General features: G+C 44.5%; 1 protein-coding gene across 1 annotated transcript in view; it reads right to left on the bottom strand.

Moving 5' to 3' along the window:
- Positions 1 to 24,807, bottom strand: part of LOC126176670 (collagen alpha-1(I) chain-like) — a gene marked incomplete at its 3' end in the record, with an annotated part of 308,515 nt that overhangs the window by 66,759 nt on the left and 216,949 nt on the right. The window contains exon 6 of the mRNA XM_049923829.1: positions 13,037 to 13,125. Coding sequence (XP_049779786.1) covers positions 13,037 to 13,125 — 89 coding nt within the window. The remainder of the gene's footprint in view (positions 1 to 13,036; positions 13,126 to 24,807) is intronic.

Raw genomic sequence — 24,807 nt, 5'->3', positions numbered from 1 at the left:
ATGTTTCTCATTCAACATAAAGCATGTGAGATAAATTTCCGTAACGTTCATAATCATCTAAAAATACAAACGAAGTAAAAATACACCGGAATCTTATTCGAATTGAATATAATGTAAGATACCAAACGCTTTGCACCTCGATGTCGAATTTGTCCACTTGCAATCGTTTGCAGCATGCACATAGATTGTCATGATTACCACGAGAATGAAGAAATATGTTGGTAAGGCAAGAAGAGACGCAGTCAACAAATATTCTATTCCTCATGGCATTCATTTCATTTGACACGTAAGAAGAGGTAAAGCGGGAATTTACTTTCGTTAACACGAAAGATATGCCGCACATATTGATAACGAGGAAGTCTGCGTCTTCATACGTTTCCTCCTTGAAATCTGTATGCTCTATTATATACTAAGTAGCCCGATCATTGTTTCAGTAATGTGACCCTCTTGTTTGACCCCGTAACGATGAACAGATTCCAAATGCATGTCTCTGCGTGAAAGTAGCTGTTCGAACCCTTCCTGGGTTGTTTTTTGTGTTTTATTGCTTGGAATTCCTGAAGCAGACCACTGTGCCTTCCCCCCTCGTGGGTTAGGTCTCAAAACTAAACCGCTTTGTGTCCAATGGCATAATTTATTCATACAGCATCAGCATAAGACTCTTGCGAGTGAGAGAATGACAATAACAATCGTAACAAGAACAAGCAAATAATAAATGATGTTTATTCCAACGTAGAACGAGAATGGCTTTAAATATAAAAATCTATATCTATATCCATATCTATTGATCTTTGAGTTGGCACAATGAAAATATATTCTTAGCATTTAGTTACTGAATTTAGTTCTGGATGTTTGCAGAGAAAAGGAAAAGTCGGTACTTCTCGCTAGTGTAATATAATGTGAACCAGCAACTACCCTTTCCTTAGAACACGACTCAAGCAGGTCCTCAAGTAGGCACTGCTGCACTCTTTTCCCTGACATTGCTCTGATGACGGTTAATGCAGATAGTTCCGATTATGAAATACAAAACGTATTGCAGGTTAGTTCCTAGGATAGTAACATTAAATTTGCGTTGTAGACGGCACATGAACGTGACGACTATCCATATTACTCATCAATATAAAAAGACAATATTTTGGGAATTTAACAGGATTACTCAAAATGAATTCTGAAATTGGGTGACTGACCGCACAGGTGCTAAACGTCGTCAAGAGTATACGATGTCCTAATCGCATTAGGAATATGAAGATCGTCTTCGACAGCTCGCAACTTGCACATTGCTATCCCCACCCTACTCCAGACAGCTCTCGGTGGAGTTGCACTACGTTGCCGATGTTATGGAAGGCCTTCAAACCGACAACAGACCACATATTGAAAAATACAAGCGAATTCTCTTGCAGCGTAAGCTCATTGTAACTAATCTAAAAATTATTGGAGAGGAACATTGTCCTATTCAAAAAAGTAAAATGTTACACACTGTTGACGTCAAACGGACATTATCTATGTCCTGTCTTGTGTCCTACTCATCTATAATATCAAGTGTACTATGAAAATGATTATATATAATGGATTATAAGGTAATGCATTGATACCAGATGGTGGGGGCCGGCCGATGTGGCCGTGCGGTTCTAGGCGCTTCAGTCTGGAACCGCGTGACCGCTACGGTCGCAGGTTCGAATCCTGTCTCGGGCATGGATGTGTGTGATGTCCTTAGGTTAGTTAGGTTTAAGTAGTTCTAAGTTCTAGGGGACTGATGACCTTTGAAGTTAAGTCCCATGGTGCTCAGAGCCATTTGAACTATTTAACACAAAATGACATTAAAAATTTAAGTTATTCACGAGCAGCTAGTTGAGAATATGTATGAACATTAAATGACACGACGAACCGTCATGTTCTGCATATGGATTCAAACCCAGCTCATGCAGACTAAGCAAAGATTTCGTGACTGACGGAAACTAACAGTCATTCCTGATTAGGCATACAGAGAGTGATATACCTCGATTTTAGACAGTATCAGTTAGCAAATATCAACTTTAAATTGCATAACGCAAACATTTTTAACAGACGCGAATTCCTACCCAGCATCTATTGTCCCTGTTAACGAACTACGAGAGATGTTAAATATTGCTTCTTCACAAGTAACTTACTTGAAATGCCGTGAGGTAAAGCTGTGTGTTGGACACGGATTCGAACCCGGAACCTAATCGGATTGCTATCGAAGCACAGTCAAATGTGACATATCGGAATTTCGCGGCAGTAACTAGATGTTATAACTGAAATGACGAGACGAAAAATTAATTTTTTCCTTCCCAGGACTCCAACCCGGCACCTATCGCTGTTATATTCTAGAGAAAACTAACGTTAAATATGGGTTTGTTGCACCAGCAGTGACATGTGAGCATGTTTGAACTGAAATAATATGACGAAGAGTTCAGCGCTCACTGGGAATAGAGCCCCACACATATCGTTGTTGACTACACACAAAGAGACGTCAGCTACCGAATTTTTCTCCACCAGCTGCTCAGAATAGCATCTTGAACTTACAGTCATCTCGCAAATAGTTCTGTGTCTCACTGGGAGTTAAAAACGTCAGATATCGTTAGTGTGACAGCGAATGAAAATACATTAAAAATCAAAATTATTATCCACCAGCAGACAGGTGTTCTCATGCTAGAGCTTGATAATACATAATTAAATCTTTAGTGCCGGGCCAGGATTCGATCCCATTCACGCATAATATGTGAAGGTGTTGAGGAATCTGCAGTTTTGAACAAACAACAAATTGTAGCCGAGCTGTATTGCCACGAAGGGATCAAATTCCGCGTTAAGGGCGGTCTGAGTTGCATTCCCAGTTCAGAACCAATTTTATCGACATACAGAAGCTCAAATAAAAGATGGAATAAGTGTCCTGTGACCATACATAGCGTTTGTGTCGTCACTTGAAATAAATAACTAGTATAAGAAAGGTTACTGGTGGTAGAGTTTCTACATGTCGCCACTCCAGACTTTATTGTGGTTCAACCTACCGTCTACTTGGTAAAGAAGGAATATCATCTTTAATGTGAATTTTCTGACCACGCAGCCATTATATCTCCTTCACTTGGTGTAGCCAGGAGAGAATGGAATCTGTCTCTCCCTATCTAAAATCATTGACAGAAGTGGGAATCGAACCCAGACCATAGGTATAACAACCTACCATCCGTCCAACAGAGCACGAAATCCTCTTCTCTGCGAGTCATTTTTCTATCGTAACGCAGTTGTGCCACACTGGATGAGAATTCTGACACACAGGCTCCCTGTAGTAATTTGCAGCATGTTCAGTAAATTCATTTACTTGGTTGACCGAATCACCATGAACTAGCTGCCTCGGCTACCCAGTGCATACATTCGACTATTTTGTAATCACAGAAATAAAATCACGTTACTGCCACCTACACACAACTGCCAACATTGTAGGATGCAGAAGTTTAAATAAGAAGTGTTCCTTTTCACTTGAGCTATTCTATTGCGCTATCTGTTACTAGAAAACGTCGTTCAGTCCAAAAGAAAAGCTGTAACTGTTTGTCTCTCAGAAGTCAAGACATGGCCATATGCATAATCTCACAGTGCTGTGGAATCCAAAAGTTCTGAAGGAATAGTTGCCGAGCTCTGGAGCTGTTGTAGTTCCGTGTCAGCTTGTAACATAGATAAGATGTCGCGAGTTCGAATACATTCAGTGCTACATTTTTTAAAACGCAATTCTGCTCTCTGCTGAAGTTATCAATCTAATGGAACTTTGAACAAATTCCCTTCACTTCTCAACCCAAAGTAGTCGCATGTGGAAAAAGGACTAACTACTGTGACATTTTGTCCTATTCAGGTTTAATAGACAGCAGGCAGCAGATGCATCTCGAAGATGTGCAGGGAGAGCGCATCGTGCCATAATATGTCAGAAAAGTATTTTCTACATTAGCCGTCGTGTGGTAGTGATATTTTATTCTTCTTCAAACTTTGATTGACAGCTTTAACTCAGAACAAATTTTCTACATGCATGTAATCAATAAACTGCATGTGCATTTTCAGACTGTCATAGGTAACATCAGAGAATTCGCATATATCGTTGATGATTAATTTCTCTCTCATGTTTACTATTGTTTTAACAACACTAAAGGAAACCTTACGAAAATTGTGCACTGTATTATAAGAAATGAAATAAAACTAACGATGATAACCTTACGACGAAAGTATCTGTACACAAGCATGCCTCTATCGACACGAATTAGTAAAATACTACTCACTTAGATTTTGATAGGGTCTGTGTTTAATTGGTGCTGGACTGTGATTCGAATTCGTATCTCCTCTTTCGAGGATCTGAATCTCTCGGAACAGTATAGTTCAGTCATTTCGTTCCTGTTCCCAAGACTGCAATCTTCTCTAGCTCTCTTCCAAAGGTAAGTATGTGGGTCTGAAACCTGATCCAGTACAAAAATATTCATAATTTCATTTCTAGCTTTATCAAGTGCACACCCACCTGCTAGTGAAAATTAACGCGCAATTTCAATGTCTGTTCATGTGTTGCCAACAATCGCAACAGGTGTCGTTATTTCTGGTCAAACACGCACACATCTTACTGTTCATGAGTAAGCAACTGATACTTAAGCTATATTCGTGGATGCGCGGTAGGTGTGCAGTTCGATTGTCGCTTAGGCACAAAAGTTTGTATCCTTATTTTAGATTCAGACACCTAGCGGCTCGTAAGAAAAACCGATACGTAACAGTTGATTTTTCTTAGTTAACAATCGGATTACGTGTTGGGTTCGTATCTCCGTCACAGAACTTCACATCATGCACTTCATCTTTAAATGCATGCACACTTTGTTACTTCAGAATGGAGGTATATCAGACATCTTTCGTGGTTAGATAACAGGGATGAAAGGGTCTTGATAGGAGTCACGGTTTATTACAAAAATTGTCGTCTTTTATTTTCAAGTTTAGATTTGGTTACTGGTATTGGCAAAACTTTCGGTAGTTCATGACTCTTCATGGCTAATAATCAATATGATGTGATTAGATTAGATTACATTACATTAGATTAACTCTTGTTCCATAGATCATGAATACGACATTTCGTAATGATGTGGAACGTGTCATTTTAATGAAAGATTTCTTTAAATACCATGATTCAATTTCTTTACAACAATTTTTTACACACTCTCTCATTGCTTTTTATTTCTCTCTCTCTCTCTCTCTCTCACACACACACCCACACACACACACACACACACACACACACACACACACATTCTTTTTTTTTTTTATTTGTATGTTCTGCTCGACTATCGGCGAGGCAGGAAAACGCCTGTGAATGACTTTCTTAGTTTTGAGTGCACTTACGAAAGAAATATAAAAACAACAATGAGAGTTACTGATTTATGATGCTCAGTTTGCAGTCAGTTCTGAGTATTATTAGTAACTACGCTCCAGTCCCTAAACCTAGTTACAGAAAGCGAATCAGACGCATTACGTATTCCAGGCCGTAGCAGCCGCGACTTGGAGACACCAGCTATGGTCACTTCCCAGACCGCTGTAGGATCACATCGGTTCGTCTTCTTCCTGCTGGTACTGTAACTGAGATTTGGCAACAAGGCAACGTATGTTTGGCAACTCTGTGATCGACGAGTTACTTCCTGGTGTGCACGGAATTAAGCCTCAAAGTTCACTTGATTTTACCTGTCATTTCCATTGAATAATCTGAGTTATTATAGCTTGAAGGGTAACAAAAGATTGAAAATTTACGGTTTTCAGCCCAAGAAAGTCGTTGCAGGTGGAAATCGCAACTAATCTCGACATTTAAATAGCGGTTTACGAGTTCTAGTTACTATTGCCGTCGTAATAGGAAACTGAGACCCATACCCCCTCGCCAGCTCTGTGGTAACGTGCTGACATGTGAAACAGCGTCTGTTACGGTTCGCAGTTCCAGTCTCACTGACTGAAACGTTTTTATCCCTTCTGTGAAAGAGCTACAAGCAGTCAGATCAAACATCAATACGGAAATCGCAAGAAAATGCTTTCAGCTCATAGTGCAATGTTGAAAAACTTACAATGCTGCACAACAGGTTTCGCCTCTTTCCGCTGCTGACAAGCGAATTTTGGGTTTCTAGGAATACGTAACTATATTTATGAAATGCCACATTTGCATACCTCTTGAGTATGACACAGCATACCAATTAAACACAGACCCTATCAAAATCTAAGTGAGTAGTATTTTACTAATTCGTGTCGATAGAGGCATGCTTGTGTACAGATACTTTCGTCGTAAGGTTAACATCGTTAGTTTTATTTCATTTCTTATAATACAGTGCACAATTTTCGTAAGGTTTCCTTTAGTGTTGTTAAAACAATAGTAAACATGAGAGAGAAATTAATCATCAACGATATATGCGAATTCTCTGATGTTACCTATGACAGTCTGACAATGCACATACAGTTTATTGATTACATGCATGTAGAAAATTTGTTCTGAGTTAAAGCTGTCAATCAAACCTTGAAGAAGAATAAAATATCACTACCACACGACGGCTAATGTAGAAAATACTTTTCTGACATATTATGGCACGATGCGCTCTCCCTGCACATCTTCGAGATGCATCTGCTGCCTGCTGTCTATTAAACCTGAATAGGACAAAAGTCACAGTAGTTAGTCCTTTTTCCACATGCGACTACTTTGGGTTGAGAAGTGAAGGGAATTTGTTCAAAGTTCCATTAGATTGATAACTTCAGCAGAGAGCAGAATTGCGTTTTAAAAAATGTAGCACTGAATGTATTCGAACTCGCGACATCTTATCTATGCTACAAGCTGACACGGAACTACAACAGCTCCAGAGCTCGGCAACTATTCCTCCAGAACTTTTGGATTCCACAGCACTGTGAGATTATGCATATGGCCATGCCTTGATTTCTGAGAGACAAACAGTTACAGCTTTTCTTTTGGACTGAACGACGTTTTCTAGTAACAGATAGCGCAATAGAATAGCTCAAGTGAAAAGGAACACTTCTTATTTAAACTTCTGCTTCCTACAATGTTGGCAGTTGTGTGTAGGTGGCAGTAACGTGATTTTATTTCTGTGATTACAAAATAGTCGAATGTATGCACTGGGTAGCCGAGGCAGCTAGTTCATGGTGATTCGGTCAACCAAGTAAATGAATTTACTGAACATGCTGCAAATTACTACAGGGAGCCTGTGTGTCAGAATTCTCATCCAGTGTGGCGCAACTGCGTTACGATAGAAAAATGACTCGCAGAGAAGAGGATTTCGTGCTCTGTTGGACGGATGGTAGGTTGTTATACCTATGGTCTGGGTTCGATTCCCACTTCTGTCAATGATTTTAGATAGGGAGAGACAGATTCCATTCTCTCCTGGCTACACCAAGTGAAGGAGATATAATGGCTGCGTGGTCAGAAAATTCACATTAAAGATGATATTCCTTCTTTACCAAGTAGACGGTAGGTTGAACCACAATAAAGTCTGGAGTGGCGACATGTAGAAACTCTACCACCAGTAACCTTTCTTATACTAGTTATTTATTTCAAGTGACGACACAAACGCTATGTATGGTCACAGGACACTTATTCCATCTTTTATTTGAGCTTCTGTATGTCGATAAAATTGGTTCTGAACTGGGAATGCAACTCAGACCGCCCTTAACGCGGAATTTGATCCCTTCGTGGCAATACAGCTCGGCTACAATTTGTTGTTTGTTCAAAACTGCAGATTCCTCAACACCTTCACATATTATGCGTGAATGGGATCGAATCCTGGCCCGGCACTAAAGATTTAATTATGTATTATCAAGCTCTAGCATGAGAACACCTGTCTGCTGGTGGATAATAATTTTGATTTTTAATGTATTTTCATTCGCTGTCACACTAACGATATCTGACGTTTTTAACTCCCAGTGAGACACAGAACTATTTGCGAGATGACTGTAAGTTCAAGATGCTATTCTGAGCAGCTGGTGGAGAAAAATTCGGTAGCTGACGTCTCTTTGTGTGTAGTCAACAACGATATGTGTGGGGCTCTATTCCCAGTGAGCGCTGAACTCTTCGTCATATTATTTCAGTTCAAACATGCTCACATGTCACTGCTGGTGCAACAAACCCATATTTAACGTTAGTTTTCTCTAGAATATAACAGCGATAGGTGCCGGGTTGGAGTCCTGGGAAGGAAAAAATTAATTTTTCGTCTCGTCATTTCAGTTATAACATCTAGTTACTGCCGCGAAATTCCGATATGTCACATTTGACTGTGCTTCGATAGCAATCCGATTAGGTTCCGGGTTCGAATCCGTGTCCAACACACAGCTTTACCTCACGGCATTTCAAGTAAGTTACTTGTGAAGAAGCAATATTTAACATCTCTCGTAGTTCGTTAACAGGGACAATAGATGCTGGGTAGGAATTCGCGTCTGTTAAAAATGTTTGCGTTATGCAATTTAAAGTTGATATTTGCTAACTGATACTGTCTAAAATCGAGGTATATCACTCTCTGTATGCCTAATCAGGAATGACTGTTAGTTTCCGTCAGTCACGAAATCTTTGCTTAGTCTGCATGAGCTGGGTTTGAATCCATATGCAGAACATGACGGTTCGTCGTGTCATTTAATGTTCATACATATTCTCAACTAGCTGCTCGTGAATAACTTAAATTTTTAATGTCATTTTGTGGTAAATAGATCAAATGGCTCTGAGCACCATGGGACTTAACTTCTAAGGTCATCAGTCCCCTAGAACTTAGAACTACTTAAACCTAACTAACCTAAGGACATCACACACATCCATGCCCGAGGCAGGATTCGAACCTGCGACCGTAGCGGTCACGTGGTTCCAGACTGAAGCGCCTAGAACCGCACGGCCACATCGGCCGGCCCCCACCATCTGGTATCAATGCATTACCTTATAATCCATTATATATAATCATTTTCATAGTACACTTGATATTATAGATGAGTAGGACACAAGACAGGACATAGATAATGTCCGTTTGACGTCAACAGTGTGTAACATTTTACTTTTTTGAATAGGACAATGTTCCTCTCCAATAATTTTTAGATTAGTTACAATAAGCTTACGCTGCAAGAGAATTCGCTTGTATTTTTCAATATGTGGTCTGTTGTCGGTTTGAAGGCCTTCCATAACATCGGCAACGTAGTGCAACTCCACCGAGAGCTGTCTGGAGTAGGGTGGGGTTAGCTATGTGAAAGTTGCGAGCTGTCGAAGACGATCTTCATATTCCTAATGCGATTAGGACATCGTATACTCTTGACGACGTTTAGCACCTGTGCGGTCAGTCACCCAATTTCAGAATTCATTTTGAGTAATCCTGCTAAATTCCCAAAATACTGTCTTTTTATATTGATGAGTAATATGGATAGTCGTCACGTTCATGTGCCGTCTACAACGCAAATTTAATGTTACTATCCTAGGAACTAACCTGCAATACGTTTTGTATTTCATAATCGGAACTATCTGCATTAACCGTCATCAGAGCAATGTCAGGGAACAGAGTGCAGCAGTGCCTACTTGAGGACCTGCTTGAGTCGTGTTCTAAGGAAAGGGTAGTTGCAGGTTCACATTATATTACACTAGCGAGAAGTACCGACTTTTCCTTTTCTCTGCAAACATCCAGAACTAAATTCAGTAACTAAATGCTAAGAATATATTTTCATTGTGCCAACTCAAAGATCAATAGATATGGATATAGATATAGATTTTTATATTTAAAGCCATTCTCTTTCTGCGTTGGAATAAACATCATTCATTATTTGCTTGTTCTTGTTACGATTGTTATTGTCATTCTCTCACTCGCAAGAGTCTTATGCTGATGCTGTATGAATAAATTATGCCATTGGACACAAAGCGGTTTAGTTTTGAGACCTAACCCACGAGGGGGGAAGGCACAGTGGTCTGCTTCAGGAATTCCAAGCAATAAAACACAAAAAACAACCCAGGAAGGGTTCGAACAGCTACTTTCACGCAGAGACATGCATTTGGAATCTGTTCATCGTTACGGGGTCAAACAAGAGGGTCACATTACTGAAACAATGATCGGGCTACTTAGTATATAATAGAGCATACAGATTTCAAGGAGGAAACGTATGAAGACGCAGACTTCCTCGTTATCAATATGTGCGGCATATCTTTCGTGTTAACGAAAGTAAATTCCCGCTTTACCTCTTCTTACGTGTCAAATGAAATGAATGCCATGAGGAATAGAATATTTGTTGACTGCGTCTCTTCTTGCCTTACCAACATATTTCTTCATTCTCGTGGTAATCATGACAATCTATGTGCATGCTGCAAACGATTGCAAGTGGACAAATTCGACATCGAGGTGCAAAGCGTTTGGTATCTCACATTATATTCAATTCGAATAAGATTCCGGTGTATTTTTACTTCGTTTGTATTTTTAGATGATTATGAACGTTACGGAAATTTATCTCACATGCTTTATGTTGAATGAGAAACATTGAATGATCCGTTTTGCTTTCCCTACGTTGAAATGATATAATGTCGGCGTCAACAGCCTTCTTCCACGCCGGAAGCTGAAACTTGTATCATTCTGGATTAATGATAATTGAATGTCTCATATGTATACATAGCCCACAAGGCGACGTCAGAAACCACCAGGGGAGAACGCCGCATAAAAACCAAACGTGCGCGCGCGTCTCCACTCTGAAGAACCGTATCGGAGAATCACGGCAAGCATTTCGCTGAAGAGCTGCCTCGTCAGAGAGCCGAGAAATGGCAGCGTCGTAGCAAGTATTTGTCAACACTCTGATAGTGCATTTACTTCCGAGTGTAGGTCGGCGTTACCTCGCTAAATTCACTTAACATTCGTTTTCCACATCGAAGACTCGTACGATATAATCCACTGCAAGATGACACAATTAGAAAGTATATTTAATTTCTGGACTCCAAGAACGGCGTTCTTCACATAAGTAACACCTGTTTGTGTGTGCATTCGGGAGGACGATGGTGCAATCCCGCGCCCGGCCATCCTGATTTAGGTTTTCAATGATTTCCCTAAATCGCTTCAGGCAAATGCCGGGATGGTTCCTTAGGAAGGGCACGGCCGATTTCCTTCCCCATCCTTCCCTAATCCGAGCTTGTGATCCGTCTCTAATGACATCGTTGTCGACGGGACGTTAAAACAGTAATCTCCACCTCCTCTGTTTCTGTGTTTAAGGTTGCGTTTTGAGGCTCAGGCAACATCGCAGTGACTATAGTCCGCCTCTGGCCGCCAGTGTGTCGTTAGCTCAGAGGTTCCCTTGTGCGTTGCAGTGCTTGTACTATAAGTTCGAATCACGGTAGAAGCCGCTGACTAAAACATTTTATTTTCCATTTTAATTAATGGAGTTGCAAACTGCTAGTAAACATTTCTTATGCGAAATCTGAAGAATGCCTTTAAACATCAATCTTCGTCCGATTTCGACTTAGTAAATTAAGTTAATATCATGGATTTCTGCTTTGCAAATTCCAAGGTGCTTCACTGTAAAATAGGTCCTGAAAAGACTCAAACCGACTGTCAACGATATAAATTTGAGCTTTGTTCGTCATATAGGTCTAACATGTCAGAAGGTTGTTTATGAAGTGCACATGTTCATTAATATAGTTCACATCTTCTAAATTTTTGCAATAGCGTTTAACTGTAGACGTTTTCTAACACCGGCGTTAGCAATTCCTTTCCGTTCTCTGAAACCTTCAAAACGACAAATTTTTCTGGTTTAAATCTGATGACATTAACTATCACTTCCGATCAACAATAAATACTTCATGAACCCATACATGGAACTCCAAATGTGCAGTGTGCCTGCACTGCTACAGAGCATGCATTGCAAGGTATTCACACAGTTTATCGCATAGACTTACCATAAGGAATGAAACAAGAACTGTAATACATTTTACACCACAGACGCTCACTCTGGCTTGACGAAAACATCCAATCATTGACCAAAAGTTGCACAAATAATTAAGTTTGAAAGGAAAAGAAACGAGGTATGAAGCATTTATAAATTCATCGAATGTAGTGAGGTGGTTTAATTTCGTCCCAGTCTATAAAATTAATTTCGGGCCATACTCAGCTCTTGCCGATTACCCGCCTACTAATCAGGGCGTCTGTCTCCGTTGCTTTTGAGCGTGAATGGAAATTGTAGAAATTTTCTGTGGAGCAACATTTAATAATAAAGCGTTTCAAATCATCAAAAGCGATGAGCGGTAGCAGGCGCTTTCGATAAAGAACGGGGGAGTGCAGCGCCGCTGCTGTCGCCACGGCCGCTGCCAGTAGCCAGCAAATGGATCCCGGAGCTTTGCCGCATACGGCGTCCAGAGGAGGACAGTCTGCAGGAAATCTGCCGCAAAATCGTTACTAGATAAAATTTTGATATCGGTGTGTCACAAAGCGAAATAGATTGAATCTGCGCTACCATTACATTCACGTCTTCAGCATTCAGACAGAAGAGGCTATAAAAATATTTTATGCCAGCTGCTCTCGATCCACTGACATTATGAACAGAAACAACGCACGCTACCGCTAGACCACAGGCGTAATCAGCCTAGAGTCTCTCTATCTTGGGACAAGTTTTCCTCCAGGAAGTGCCGCAGTCTACAGTGTTGCCAGATTGTGCAGATAACCGGACTTAGAGAATTAGCGAGTTGGCCAGTTTCTTTGTCCCATGTCGCGATCGGCGCGGACTTAGCCTCTGAAGCGGCCGGCCGCCGGTCAAGTTTTATGTCAAAGAGTGTACGTATAAATATTCTATAAACTCTTCATCATAACTTTCAGTCAGTTCATCTGAAGAAGATTTAGAAACCAGAACACTAAATAAAACTGTTTTATCAAGTCTTTTCTGTGTGAACTGAAATTCTGTAGCCAAGAAACGGTTTGGCATGCATTTTGAGAAAACATACGTAGATTTGGGGGCGACAGCCACAGCCGCAGAGTGATTGGTGGATGTAACATCAGCAGCAGCAGCAGCAGCAGCAGCAGCAGCAAGCGCTTACCTTGAGTGTGTCTGGGTCCATTGTTCCAGGCAAACCGGGGCTTCCAGGCGGTCCAGGACTTCCAGGTGATCCATCTCTTCCAGGCTCGCCTGCAACAGCATAGCGCGTACTGTAATGGGGCTCGTATCAATCCTGCTCGTGCAGTCAAAGTACAGAAAATTGTAACACAAGGGATACCAAAAAGCTTCAGTGCGAAGGCCGTATAGTTAAAAAAGGTATGCCAATTATGCGAATCCGCAGTGAGCACTGAGGCAATCATTCCACCAACACACTAGGTTACCCGTTTGGTAACACACCACGTCCTGCTGCGTGAAGTAGTCTGTAGCTGCCCGCAACACATCCTCGTCCGACAGGAACTGTCGCACCTTCAGGGTCTTTTTTAACGACGGAACGCGAGAGATAATTGCAGGGTGAGAAACCAGAACTATAGCGCTGTTGCTCGAATGTCTCCCACTAGAGTCTTCGTAAATTCGTCTTTACGACATCTGCGACATGCGATCTGGCTCACCATGAAGCAGCGCAACCCCTTGGCGCAGATGGTTTTTGACAGACATGCTGCCCCATAGACAGTCTTCATTCTGCGGTGGTTGTTTACCTGTCTTTGACTCTCGGCAGCCAAGAAAACAATAACAATTAGCTAGTCCTGTTTGGATGCATTTGGTAATAACACCGCCATGGTTCACACCTCCGCATTCCCAGCACGCACGTAGTGAAGAGACGAGCGCCACACTAATCCCTTACCTGCATGTGGGTGGGTGCTCGTACACCCGCAGCTGAGTCGCAGCGGTACCCTCTTAGACGGAAACTTTTTGATCGTCCCTTATACGGTCTGCAGTTCAGTGTGGCGTCAACTTAATATATCTACTATTTTAATATGCTATAAGTCGTAATACATTCAATTTTTATTTTCATAAGATCCGATTGTTTATGTGGAGCGAAAATATGCCGCCAGTGGCGTGTTGTGTCGTGACCTGACCGCTATTACTTCAGCGCGTAAGCTGCAAGATGCAACCTCTGCTTATTGACTGTTAACAGTTATGTTGTTAATGATGGAAGCTGAAGAAAGGAATTAAAATCAGTGACACCGCCGGGACTCGAACCCAGGACCTCTAACTTCGCAGAAATGATGGCCATTACATACAGCCGGCCGTGGCACAAATTTTAATAGCTGTCTTCTGCTTCCATCATTATCGCAGATAAAGTTGGGACCTAAATGTCTCAGATAAAACTTTCGTTATCTTTTGTTTCGTTGTAAAATGAGTGAAGGAAGTGACTTTCAGTAGTCCCTTTTAGTAACGTAACACTGTTGAAAATATAGCCTACTACTATATCAACAAGATACACACATCAAAAAAGTTCCCTGAACGTTGACTGAGGATAATGTATGACAGACACAGTCCCATTGTTCAGAGATGTCACTAAATCCGCCCGAAGATGTAAACAACCACGCACGAGTAGCGACTATTAGACCGTCGGGGTCCGACAGCCGATCAGTTCCAGTCATTTCACCAGGAAGGAGGCAAACGGCTCGTGTTGTCTGTAGTTCAACCATGCCTATACGGTCAATACCACAGTTAGATCGCGTCCGCACCGTTACCTTGTACCAGGAAGGGCTCTCAACTAGGGAAGTGTCCAGGCGTCTCGGAGTAAACCAATGCGACGTTCTTCGGACATGGAGCAGATACAGAGAGACAGGAACTGTCGATGACATGCCTCGCTCAGGCTGCCCAAGGGCTACTACCGCAGTGGATGACTGCTACCTACCGATTATGGCTCGGTGGAACCCTGACAGCAACGCCACCATGTTGCATAATGCTTTTCGTGCAGTCACAGGACGTCGTGTTACGACTGAAACGGTGCGCAATAGGCTGCAAGCTACGGAACTTCACTTCCGACGTCCATGGCGAGGTCCATCTTTGCAACCACGACAACATGCAGCACGGTACAGATGGGCCCAACAACATGCCGAATGGACCGCTCACGTTCTCATCACCGATGAGTGTCGCATATGCTTTCCATCAGACAATCGTCGGAGACGTGTTTGGAGGCAACCGGGTCAGGCTGAACGCCGTAGACACACCGTCCAGTGTAGTGAGTGTAGCAAGGTGGGGGTTCCCTGCTGTTTTGGGGTGGCATTATGTGGGGCCGACGTACGCCTCTGGTGGTAACGGAAGGTGCCGTAACGGCTGTACGATACGTAAATGCCATCCTCCGACCGACAGTGCAACCATGTCATAATCATATTGGCGAGGTATTCGTCTTCATGGACGACAATTCGCGTCCCCATCGCGAACATTTTGTGAATGACTTCCTTCACGTTAACGATACCGCTCGACTAGAGTGGCGCCGGCCGGAGTGGCCGAGCGGTTCTAGGCGCTACAGTCTGGAACCGCACGGCCGCTACGGTCGCAGGTTCGAATCCTGCCTCGGGCATGGATGTGTGTGATGTCTTTAGGTTTAAGTAGTTCTATGTTCTAGGGGACTGATGACCTCAGAAGTTGAGTCCCTTAGTGCTGAGAGCCATTTGAACCATCTGAGCGGCCTTCATGTTCTCCAGACATGAAACCTATCGAAGATGCCTGGGATAGATTGAAAGGGGTTGTTTATGGACGACACAACCACTACTCTGAGGGATCCACGCCGAATCACCGTTGCGAAGTGGGACCAACAGTGCAGTGATGAACTTGTAGATAGTATGCCACGACGAATACAGGCATCCATGAGTGCAAGAGGACGTGCTACTGGGTGAGCCGTGGTAAAAATTGCTGTTTTGAAGAGTGCGCCGCAGCGCTTAGAGTGAATCAGTCGCCCTCCGTTTCTGGAGGTGGCGCCACTGTTCCAATCGCAGCTTTGGTGTCTCCCTCTGGTGAGAAAGGGGAAAAGTTACCTGTTCACGTGCATTTAAGGGGCGCTATGAGCTCGCCAGTCAGTATGGGGTCAGTCTCTCGTCCCCAGCTTGCTGGTCTGTCTCTCGTCCGCATTTGTTAGGCAGTTAGTGTCTGTCTGTCGTGCGGAGTGCTAGTATGTCTGTCGTTTGGATCAACCTTTAAAGCCGGCAAAATGTCTTTCCACTCCGCCTGTAAGACAACTCAGGGAGCTGTCGCCCGGTCGGGGCTTAGTTCCTGCATCTGAGTCTGCGCGTTATGCCGCCAGTCTGGTCGAGTTTGCTTAGGCAATGGTCATTGGCGGTTGGATCGATAGGTTTGTCGGTCGCGCACTGAGACACAAGATGACTTGTCCGTCTTCAGCATCAGCGCATGTGAGGTCGCCACGTGAATCCAATGGGCCGCGCCGTATGGTGAGGGGTAGTGGCCTCACGGTCGACACGAGAGCAACAGGAGTCAACCCACATCAGTCTAACTGGTGCGAGCTGCGACGCCGTGAGACGGGAGATCGGCGCGCCTTCCTGCGTTTGTTGAAGCGGCTGGCAGAGGACGGTTCAGGAGAGCGATTTGGGGGTGCTGCGCCAGGTCTTGTCGAGAAATCACAGTTTATTAGAAGTGATTGGTGATATGTTGTGTGATTTACTCTTGTTAAATTCTACTTGTTTTCTTGGTCAGTCTCTCGTTCTCAGCTTGCTCGTCTGTCTCTCGTCCGCATTTGTTAGGCAGTTAGTGTCTGTCTGTCGTTCGGAGCTGCCTCTGTCATGTTTGTCGGATTTGGTGTGTTAACGAATTTATTGCTTGGAGTGTAACGGCCTAATTCCTGAAATCCACTCCTGGAAATTGAAATAAGAACACCGTGAATTCATTGTCCCAGGAAGGGGAAACTTTATTGACACATTCCTGGGGTCAGATACATCACATGATCACACTGACAAAACCACAGGCACATAGACACAGGCAACAGAGCATGCACAATGTCGGCACTAGTACAGTGTATATCCACCTTTCGCAGCAATGCAGGCTGCTATTCTCCCATGGAGACGATCGTAGAGATGTTGGATGTAGTCCTGTGGAACGGCTTGCCATGCCATTTCCACCTGGCGCCTCAGTTGGACCAGCGTTCGTGCTGGACGTGCAGACCGCGTGAGACGACGCTTCATCCAGTCCCAAACATGCTCAATGGGGGACAGATCCGGAGATCTTGCTGGCCAGGGTAGTTGACTTACACCTTCTAGAGCACGTTGGGTGGCACGGGATACATGCGGACGTGCATTGTCCTGTTGGAACAGCAAGTTCCCTTGCCGGTCTAGGAATGGTAGAACGATGGGTTCGATGACGGTTTGGATGTACCGTGCACTATTCAGTGTCCCCTCGACGATCACCAGTGGTGTACGGCCAGTGTAGGAGATCGCTCCCCACACCATGATGCCGGGTGTTGGCCCTGTGTGCCTCGGTCGTAAGCAGTCCTGATTGTGGCGCTCACCTGCACGGCGCCAAACACGCATACGACCATCATTGGCACCAAGGCAGAAGCGACTCTCATCGCTGAAGACGACACGTCTCCATTCGTCCCTCAATTCACGCTTGTCGCGACACCACTGGAGGCGGGCTGCACGATGTTGGGGCGTGAGCGGAAGGCGGCCTAACGGTGTGCGGGACCGTAGCCCAGCTTCATGGAGACGGTTGCGAATGGTCCTCGCCGATACCCCAGGAGCAACAGTGTCCCTAATTTGCTGGGAAGTGGCGGTGCGGTCCCCTACGGCACTGCGTAGGATCCGACGGTCTTGGCGTGCATCCGTGCGTCGCTGCGGTCCGGTCCCAGGTCGACGGGCACGTGCACCTTCCGCCGACCACTGGCGACAACGTCGATGTACTGTGGAGACCTCACGCCCCACGTGTTGAGCAATTCGGCGGTACGTCTACCCGGCCTCCTGCATGCCCACTATACGCCCTCGCTCAAAGTCCGTCAACTGCACATACGGTTCACGTCCACGCTGTCGCGGCATGCTACCAGTGTTAAAGACTGCGATGGAGCTCCGTATGCCACGGCAAACTGGCTGACACTGACGGCGGCGGTGCACAAATGCTGCGCAGCTAGCGCCATTCGACGGCCAACACCGCGGTTCCTGGTGTGTCCGCTGTGCCGTGCGTGTGATCATTGCTTGTACAGCCCTCTCGCAGTGTCCGGAGCAAGTATGGTGGGTCTGACACACCGGTGTCAATGTGTTCTTTTTTTCATTTCAAGGAGTGTATGTTTTGATCTTGCCTATCATCTTGAGAGGCGATATCTGTGTACTGTAGAGCATCTTAACGTGTTTGGCCAACCTTGTAGAATTACGTATAAGATTGCATTTCATGGGATTTTATTCAAATGATCATTTTAGTATATAAAGTTGGCACCCTTTCACCGTAAGACCTTTCTTAGAAGTTAAAATCAAGTTGGACCTTCAGTGTCAAAGTTAATGTTTCAATCTTTAGTGTTTTGTAGCATTTCCATCGCTCCTCCGGGGGTGCATAGTTCGTGTGCTTGTGTAAATTGTTAAAACTTTTAGTTTAAAGTAATCTGGTGTGTTGCAGATTTGCACCAGTGTAGTCTTTCAGAGGCTATTGTGAGCGGTCGTTACTACGGCCGTGTCAAAAGGGAGCGGCAAGGTTCTCTGCCCGAAAGCTCATACAGTCAAAACTTGTTTCTTCCTGCCTCTGAATAAATTGTAACTTGATGTTTAGAGGGTGCTTTCTGATTATTATTTTAAATCTGTTTCTCTTAAGAAATGCTTTTAGGCACTATTAAAGGGAATAAAATTCCCATTTGTTAAAAGGAATTTGGTTCTGATTTCGTCAGTTACTCCCTGGCATCTACTTCCATGCTTAAATAGTGTGATTAAATGTGTTAATGTTCTTGATGAATCGCTAGTAAATAAAATAAATTCTTAAGCATATTCTTTGAAAATCGTTGCACCACCAATCTGGACCACCACCTTTGAAGGTGTCACCGTATGTTGGTACAGCATGTAAAGTGTCGCTTTCATGAGCAATAAAAAGGGAGGAAATGATGTTTATTTTGATCTCTATTCCAATTTTCTGTACAGGATCCGGAATTCTCGGAACCGAGCTGACGCAAATATTTTTTTGATGTGTGTATGTAATGTTGGCTGTATATGACGTCGGAGGGAGAGGGAAAAGACCAATTTAGCATTTCCTGAATTTCCTGCATTTGTGAAAAATGTCACTGACACTGAGCCGTGTGCGGCTCGCGTTTATGACGTTCGTAGCTTGGCTCCTTGTAATGGCGACAGTGGCGTCTCATTCTCTTTGTGTGTTCACTGTCGCCACTAGATTTGCTCGTCTCTCCGTGAGTGGCAGCACCAGCACGTTTCGACAGCGCGTACTGCGGTACCATGTGTGGAGCGGCCTCTAGTATTTCCTGGTCGTTATGTGTCGACCGAGTTGAGTTGGGAAGGAGCAGCAGTAAAGTCCGGACAGCCAGTATTCGCCCGACCGCTGGCGACATACATGCATTGTTCGACGGAATGATGTGGTCGCGAGAGTGTACGACCATGCCCAGGACCATATTCAGCGAGTCTTACTTGAATGGACCGAGATATTCGAGTGGTGCAACTTTCACTTGTGTGTGTGTGTGTTTTGTGTTTGTGTGTGTTTCCGCCCGCCGAAGTGACCTCATGGCAATAAGGATCTTTCCCGTGCCTGACGACTGTTGGTTCGTCGTTCGGTCGGTCGTCGCAGCGGACAACGTGCATTTGGTCTCCAGACCGCTTCTGGCTTCTCTGTCTCTGTGTCAACTTATAATTAGTCCGTGTTGTTTCACAGTGACTGGTTTTTGCATTGTGAGTTGTTGGTGGAATTGTTTTCACCAATCCGTATGTATCTTGTGGTTTTGAAATAGCAGTTATTTTAATTTTGCAAAAACAGACATAATGTCTTATGGGATAACAGCAATCAGTGATTTTATAATGTTACTTAAAATCCGTCTTGATTGCAAATTTTTTATTCATATGACCGGTTTCGGTTCATTCAGAACCATCTTCAGATCTTATATTTCAGTTACAGGGGTTGGACGGGTTACTCCTGTAACTGAAATATAGGATCTGAAGATGGTTCTGAATGAACCGAAACCGGTCATAAGAATAAAAAATTTGCAATCAAGACGGATTTTAAGTAACATTATAGTTATTTTAATGCTGTCCGCGTACTGGATTTGGAGGGGAGTTGCAAACGGACATCAGTTCAGTTGGGGCACAGCAGCGAACAGGTCCGTGCAGCGCGAGGGCAAGCCGGGGCCGCAGGCGGCGTGCTGCCTCTGCCGGGTCGAGGAGGGGTAGCTGCGACAGCGACGACATTGTTGCACACCGAACCCTGGACGTTTAAGTTGACTGAAGTGTTCACTGATAATGCAACCTCGACTATTCTGAGATCTCGCCTTTCTTATTAGTAAAGTGCAATCAACAGTATTTTCTGCCTTGTGGCCGCTAACGCCCCAGTTACCTGCCTTGGAGGTTAGCGTACTTTTGCGGCAGTGTACCTTTCGTCGTCGTGTTGATGCCGTCTGACACGGAATGTAGTTCGACAGCCTCTTGCATTGTACTGTGCGTATTTTTTGGGAGGTCTACCTTGGTTCTAGTGTTTACTTCGGCCTTGGGTGTTTTCTGAAGATGTAGTGCTGTCTGTCTCTTCGCCCTTGCCTAAAAATATTCCATCGTTGTACCAGTGATCGGACGTTAGGCGGATTGGTTAGTCGGTCGGTCTGCACTTACACTGCCTGTAGTTTGAGTTACCATCCTGTTACGTGAATACAACTCTTGTCTTCCTGTGTCACCTTGTCTTACGTTTGAGTTACCTTCCCAGAAAGACCCTTGGAACACTTGCTGAGAACCGCTTGTCCTGATTTCTTAGACTGTGATGTTTGTTTTAAGTATATTGGTAATTTTCCAATTATTGTTGGTGCGGCCTTCAGCCAAGCAATAATACCACTTCTTTTGTGATAAGGCCTTCAGTCGTGTTACAATAAGAATTTTTAAAGGAAACTTGTTTCAAAGGCAAAATATTTGTTGAAATTTGTGCTATTTTGAATTATTCTTTTAATTCAGGCCTTCAGCCGGTTGTCATTTTAAGTTGTGTGTGGCCTTCAGCCGAGTAATAATTTCACTTGTTTTATAATAAGGCCATCAGCAGTGCTGCAGTATGTTTTAAAATGAAGTATTTATCTTAATATGTGCTATTTGGAATTGCTCTTCTCACTTCTAATTGAAGCCTTGAGCCGTTTGTTGTTTGAGATTATTCATGGTGGCCTTTGGCCCTAAAACTGTGGATTTTTTTTTCTCTGTTATAAGGCCTAAAGCCGTCATACAGTTAATTGTGTTTTTTTAAGAGGTTGTTTTAAAATTTTAATTTCCTTAAAGAAAGTAACGAGTTCGTTGTGCAACCCAGAGCAACCGATCAGGCCACGTCCACAACCGTAACGTTATCCTTCCGCATCCTGAGAAACCAGCTCTCAGACACTGCAGTTAAAATGTAGAGAAAGAAATACTACAGTACCAATTTCTAACAACTCATATCAACTAGCAACTTTCGCAATGCTAAACGAGCTAAGATGAACGCAGAGCAAGCAAGAATGAATGGGGGTTACGTTTCAGAACACTGTCTCCAGTGGCTTGCCGTAACATCTGAGCCCGCTTTGGCACTCGAGGGAAATCAGTGCAATAAAATTCGGGATACAGTGACACTGTTCCTGGAGCCTACAGCGTCATTTCGGTATTCGGCGGCGGTTTCTGGTCGTCCTTCTGGTTCGCTTTGCTAATCCTCGTTTTAAGTTTGACATGTTTGCATCTCTCGCGGGATCACACAGCCAGTCAGAAGCGAGAAGTAACCCACCGCCGCGTGACTCTACTTGTGAGGCAGGCGCTGACGCAACACCAGACGCCTGCGCGGTCGCCGTCACCGACTTCTCTTAATTCTGTTGATTCGAAAGTAACATCAGGGGACACTTGAGCCGTGGCTCCATATTTTACTAGTCTGGTGCCACTGGCTCGAGTTTACTGTCGATTTACTTTGGTCGAAGTCGGACTTGGAGGAAGTGCTGGAGGTGTGATGTATCTCTGGGTGGGAATACATTTGGTCTGATACAGTAGAGTTGCACGTTAGAGCCAGGTTGTTCCTACGTGAGATCAGTTGGGCCGTTTGAGCCAAGTTCGTCCGTGAAAGCCGCCTCCGAGCGACACAGGAAACTGGCTGTTGGACGCGTGGTGTGTGGGGCGTGCCGGTCGATTGGTGGGGTCTGTCCCCCGGCGCCCACCAGCTACAGCGGACCTCCGGCTGTGGAAAGGGGCAACTTCGTGGCCGTCAGATCGCTGATCAGTGACACCGCAGTTCATCGCCTCGCATGGACTGCCGCTTCACGTTTCTGGCAGCCTGGTTCGTCTGTTTCAGCCTTGACCTATCTGCCGCATACGCCACGCGACTGTTCGTTATTACCATCTCAAAGCACCTCTTGCATCCATGCAGCGCCGACACCTTGCACAAAATGAGACAAGATGAGAATTAAAAGTAGCTTCGTTTGACTGCAGTATCTACGAATGTATGTATTGAACCGTGGATTTAATTTCTAAGAATATTCTTAAAAATTTATTTTATTTACTAGCGATTCATAAAGAACATTAACACATTTAATCACACTATGTGAGCGTGGAAGTAGTTGCCAGGTAGTAACTGATGAAATCAAAATCAAATTGCTTTTAACAAATGGGAATTTTATTACTAGAAACCTTTTTTTAAAGAAACAGACTTAAAATTATAGGCAAAAAGCACCCTCTAAATATCAAGTTACAATTTATTCAGAGGCAGAAAGAAACATATTTTTGAGTGTGCGAGCTTTAGGGCTGAGAACCTTGCCGCTCCGTTTTGACACGGCCGTAGTCACGACCGCTCACAACAACATCTGAAAGACTACACTGGTGCAAATCTGCAACACACCAGATTACCTTAAAGTAAAACTTTTAACAATTTACACAAGCACATAAACTATGCACCCCGTAGGAGGGCTGGAAATGGAACAAAACACTAAAATTAAAAGGTTAACTTGCCACCGAAAGTACAACTCGATTTTAACTTCCAAGAAAAGTCTTAGGGTGGGTGGAAACTTTATATGCTGAAATGACTACTTAAATAAAACCCCATGAAATGCAATCCTATATAAAATTTTACATGGTTGGCCAAACGAGCTAACATGCTCTACAGTACACATATACTGCCTCTCAAGACGATAGGCAAGATAAAAAATATTTCAGGAATTAGGCCGTCAGACTCCAAGCAATAAACTCGCTAACACACTGAATCTGACAAACATGACAGAGGCAGCTATTGACGTACGGCAGATTGATAGGGAGATTACCGAACAACCCGAACAGCAGGTTGCTCTAACATGTCCCTACCCCACAAGGGAAATACGGACCACCCAATTCTTAAATAAACACCTACCCCAGAGTGGGCAAACGGAGAAGAATGGTGGGACGACCCCAAAACAAAACGGCTGGTGACCTCGTCAAGAAAACAAGTAGAATTTAAGAAATAAATGAAACAACATATCACCAATCACTTAAATTCTAATAAACTGCGATTTCTGGAGAAGACCTGGCGCAGCACCCCCAAATCGCTCTCCCGATCCGTCCGCTGCCAGCCGCTTCAACAGACGCAAGAAGGCGCACCTATCTCCCGTCTCACGGCGTCGCAGCTCGCACCGGCCAGACCGATGTCTTGGGTTGACTCGTTTCTCTCGTATTGGCCGCGAAGCCACTACCCCTCGCTATATGGCGCGGCCCACTGGACTCACGTGGGGACCTCACATGCGCCGACGCTCAAGGCGGACAAGTCACCTTGTGTCTCAGTGCGCGACCGACCAACCGATCGATCCAACCGCCAATGATTATTGCCTGAGCAACTGGAGCAGACTGGCGGCCTAACGCGCAGACTCAGATGCAGGAACTAAGCCCCGACTGGGCGACCACTCGCTTTCTCTTACTGGTGGAGTGGAAAGACTCTCATTTATCCGGCTTTACAGGCTGATCGGAATGAGAGACATACTAACACTCCGAACGATAGACAAACTACCCCACAAATTTGGACGAGAGACAGACTAGCAAGCTGGGGACGAGAGACTGACCCAAGACTGACTCCAGACTCACCCAGACTGACCAACTGCCGAGCTCATAGCGCCCCTTAAATGCACGTGAACAGGAACCTTTCCCCTTTCCCACCACAGGGAGACACCAAAGCTGCGATTGCCATAGCGGTGCCACCGCCAGAAACGGAGGGCGACAGCTTCACACAACGCGCTGCAGCGCGCTCTTCAAAACAGCAAATTTTACCACGGCTCATGTATGTGTGTATTAAACCGGGGACCTAGAAGCGGCGTAGAGCCTTCGTCCCACCGTAGCCTTCAGTGGTTCGGAACCCCACAACACCCAACTGCCGCCCCACACCGAACCCAGGGTTGCTGTGCGGTTCGGCCACCAGTGGAACGCTACCTCCCCCCCCCCCCCCCCTCCACCGCGGGAACGTCTCATACCAGACAAGTGTAATCCCAAATGTTTGAGTGGTAGAATAATTATGGTGTACGCGTACGTGGAAACGGTGTTTGCCCAACAATCGCCGACAAAGTGTAACAGAGGCGGAATAATTGGAACCGGCAGCATTCGCCGAGGCAGGTGGAAAATCGCCTTAAAAAACATCCACAGGCTGGCCGGCACACCGGACCTCGACACTAACCCGCCGCTCGGATTCATGCTGGGAGCCGGCAAGCCCACCCGCCTGGGTAGCAGCGCGTTAGCCACGCGGGCTTGACTACAGTGGTCTGAAAGGAGTGACCTTGTAGTC

Source organism: Schistocerca cancellata, chromosome 3 (genome assembly GCF_023864275.1).
Source record: "Schistocerca cancellata isolate TAMUIC-IGC-003103 chromosome 3, iqSchCanc2.1, whole genome shotgun sequence".
Lineage (NCBI taxonomy): Eukaryota > Metazoa > Arthropoda > Insecta > Orthoptera > Acrididae > Schistocerca > Schistocerca cancellata.
This window is presented reverse-complemented; position numbering and strand designations above follow the sequence as displayed.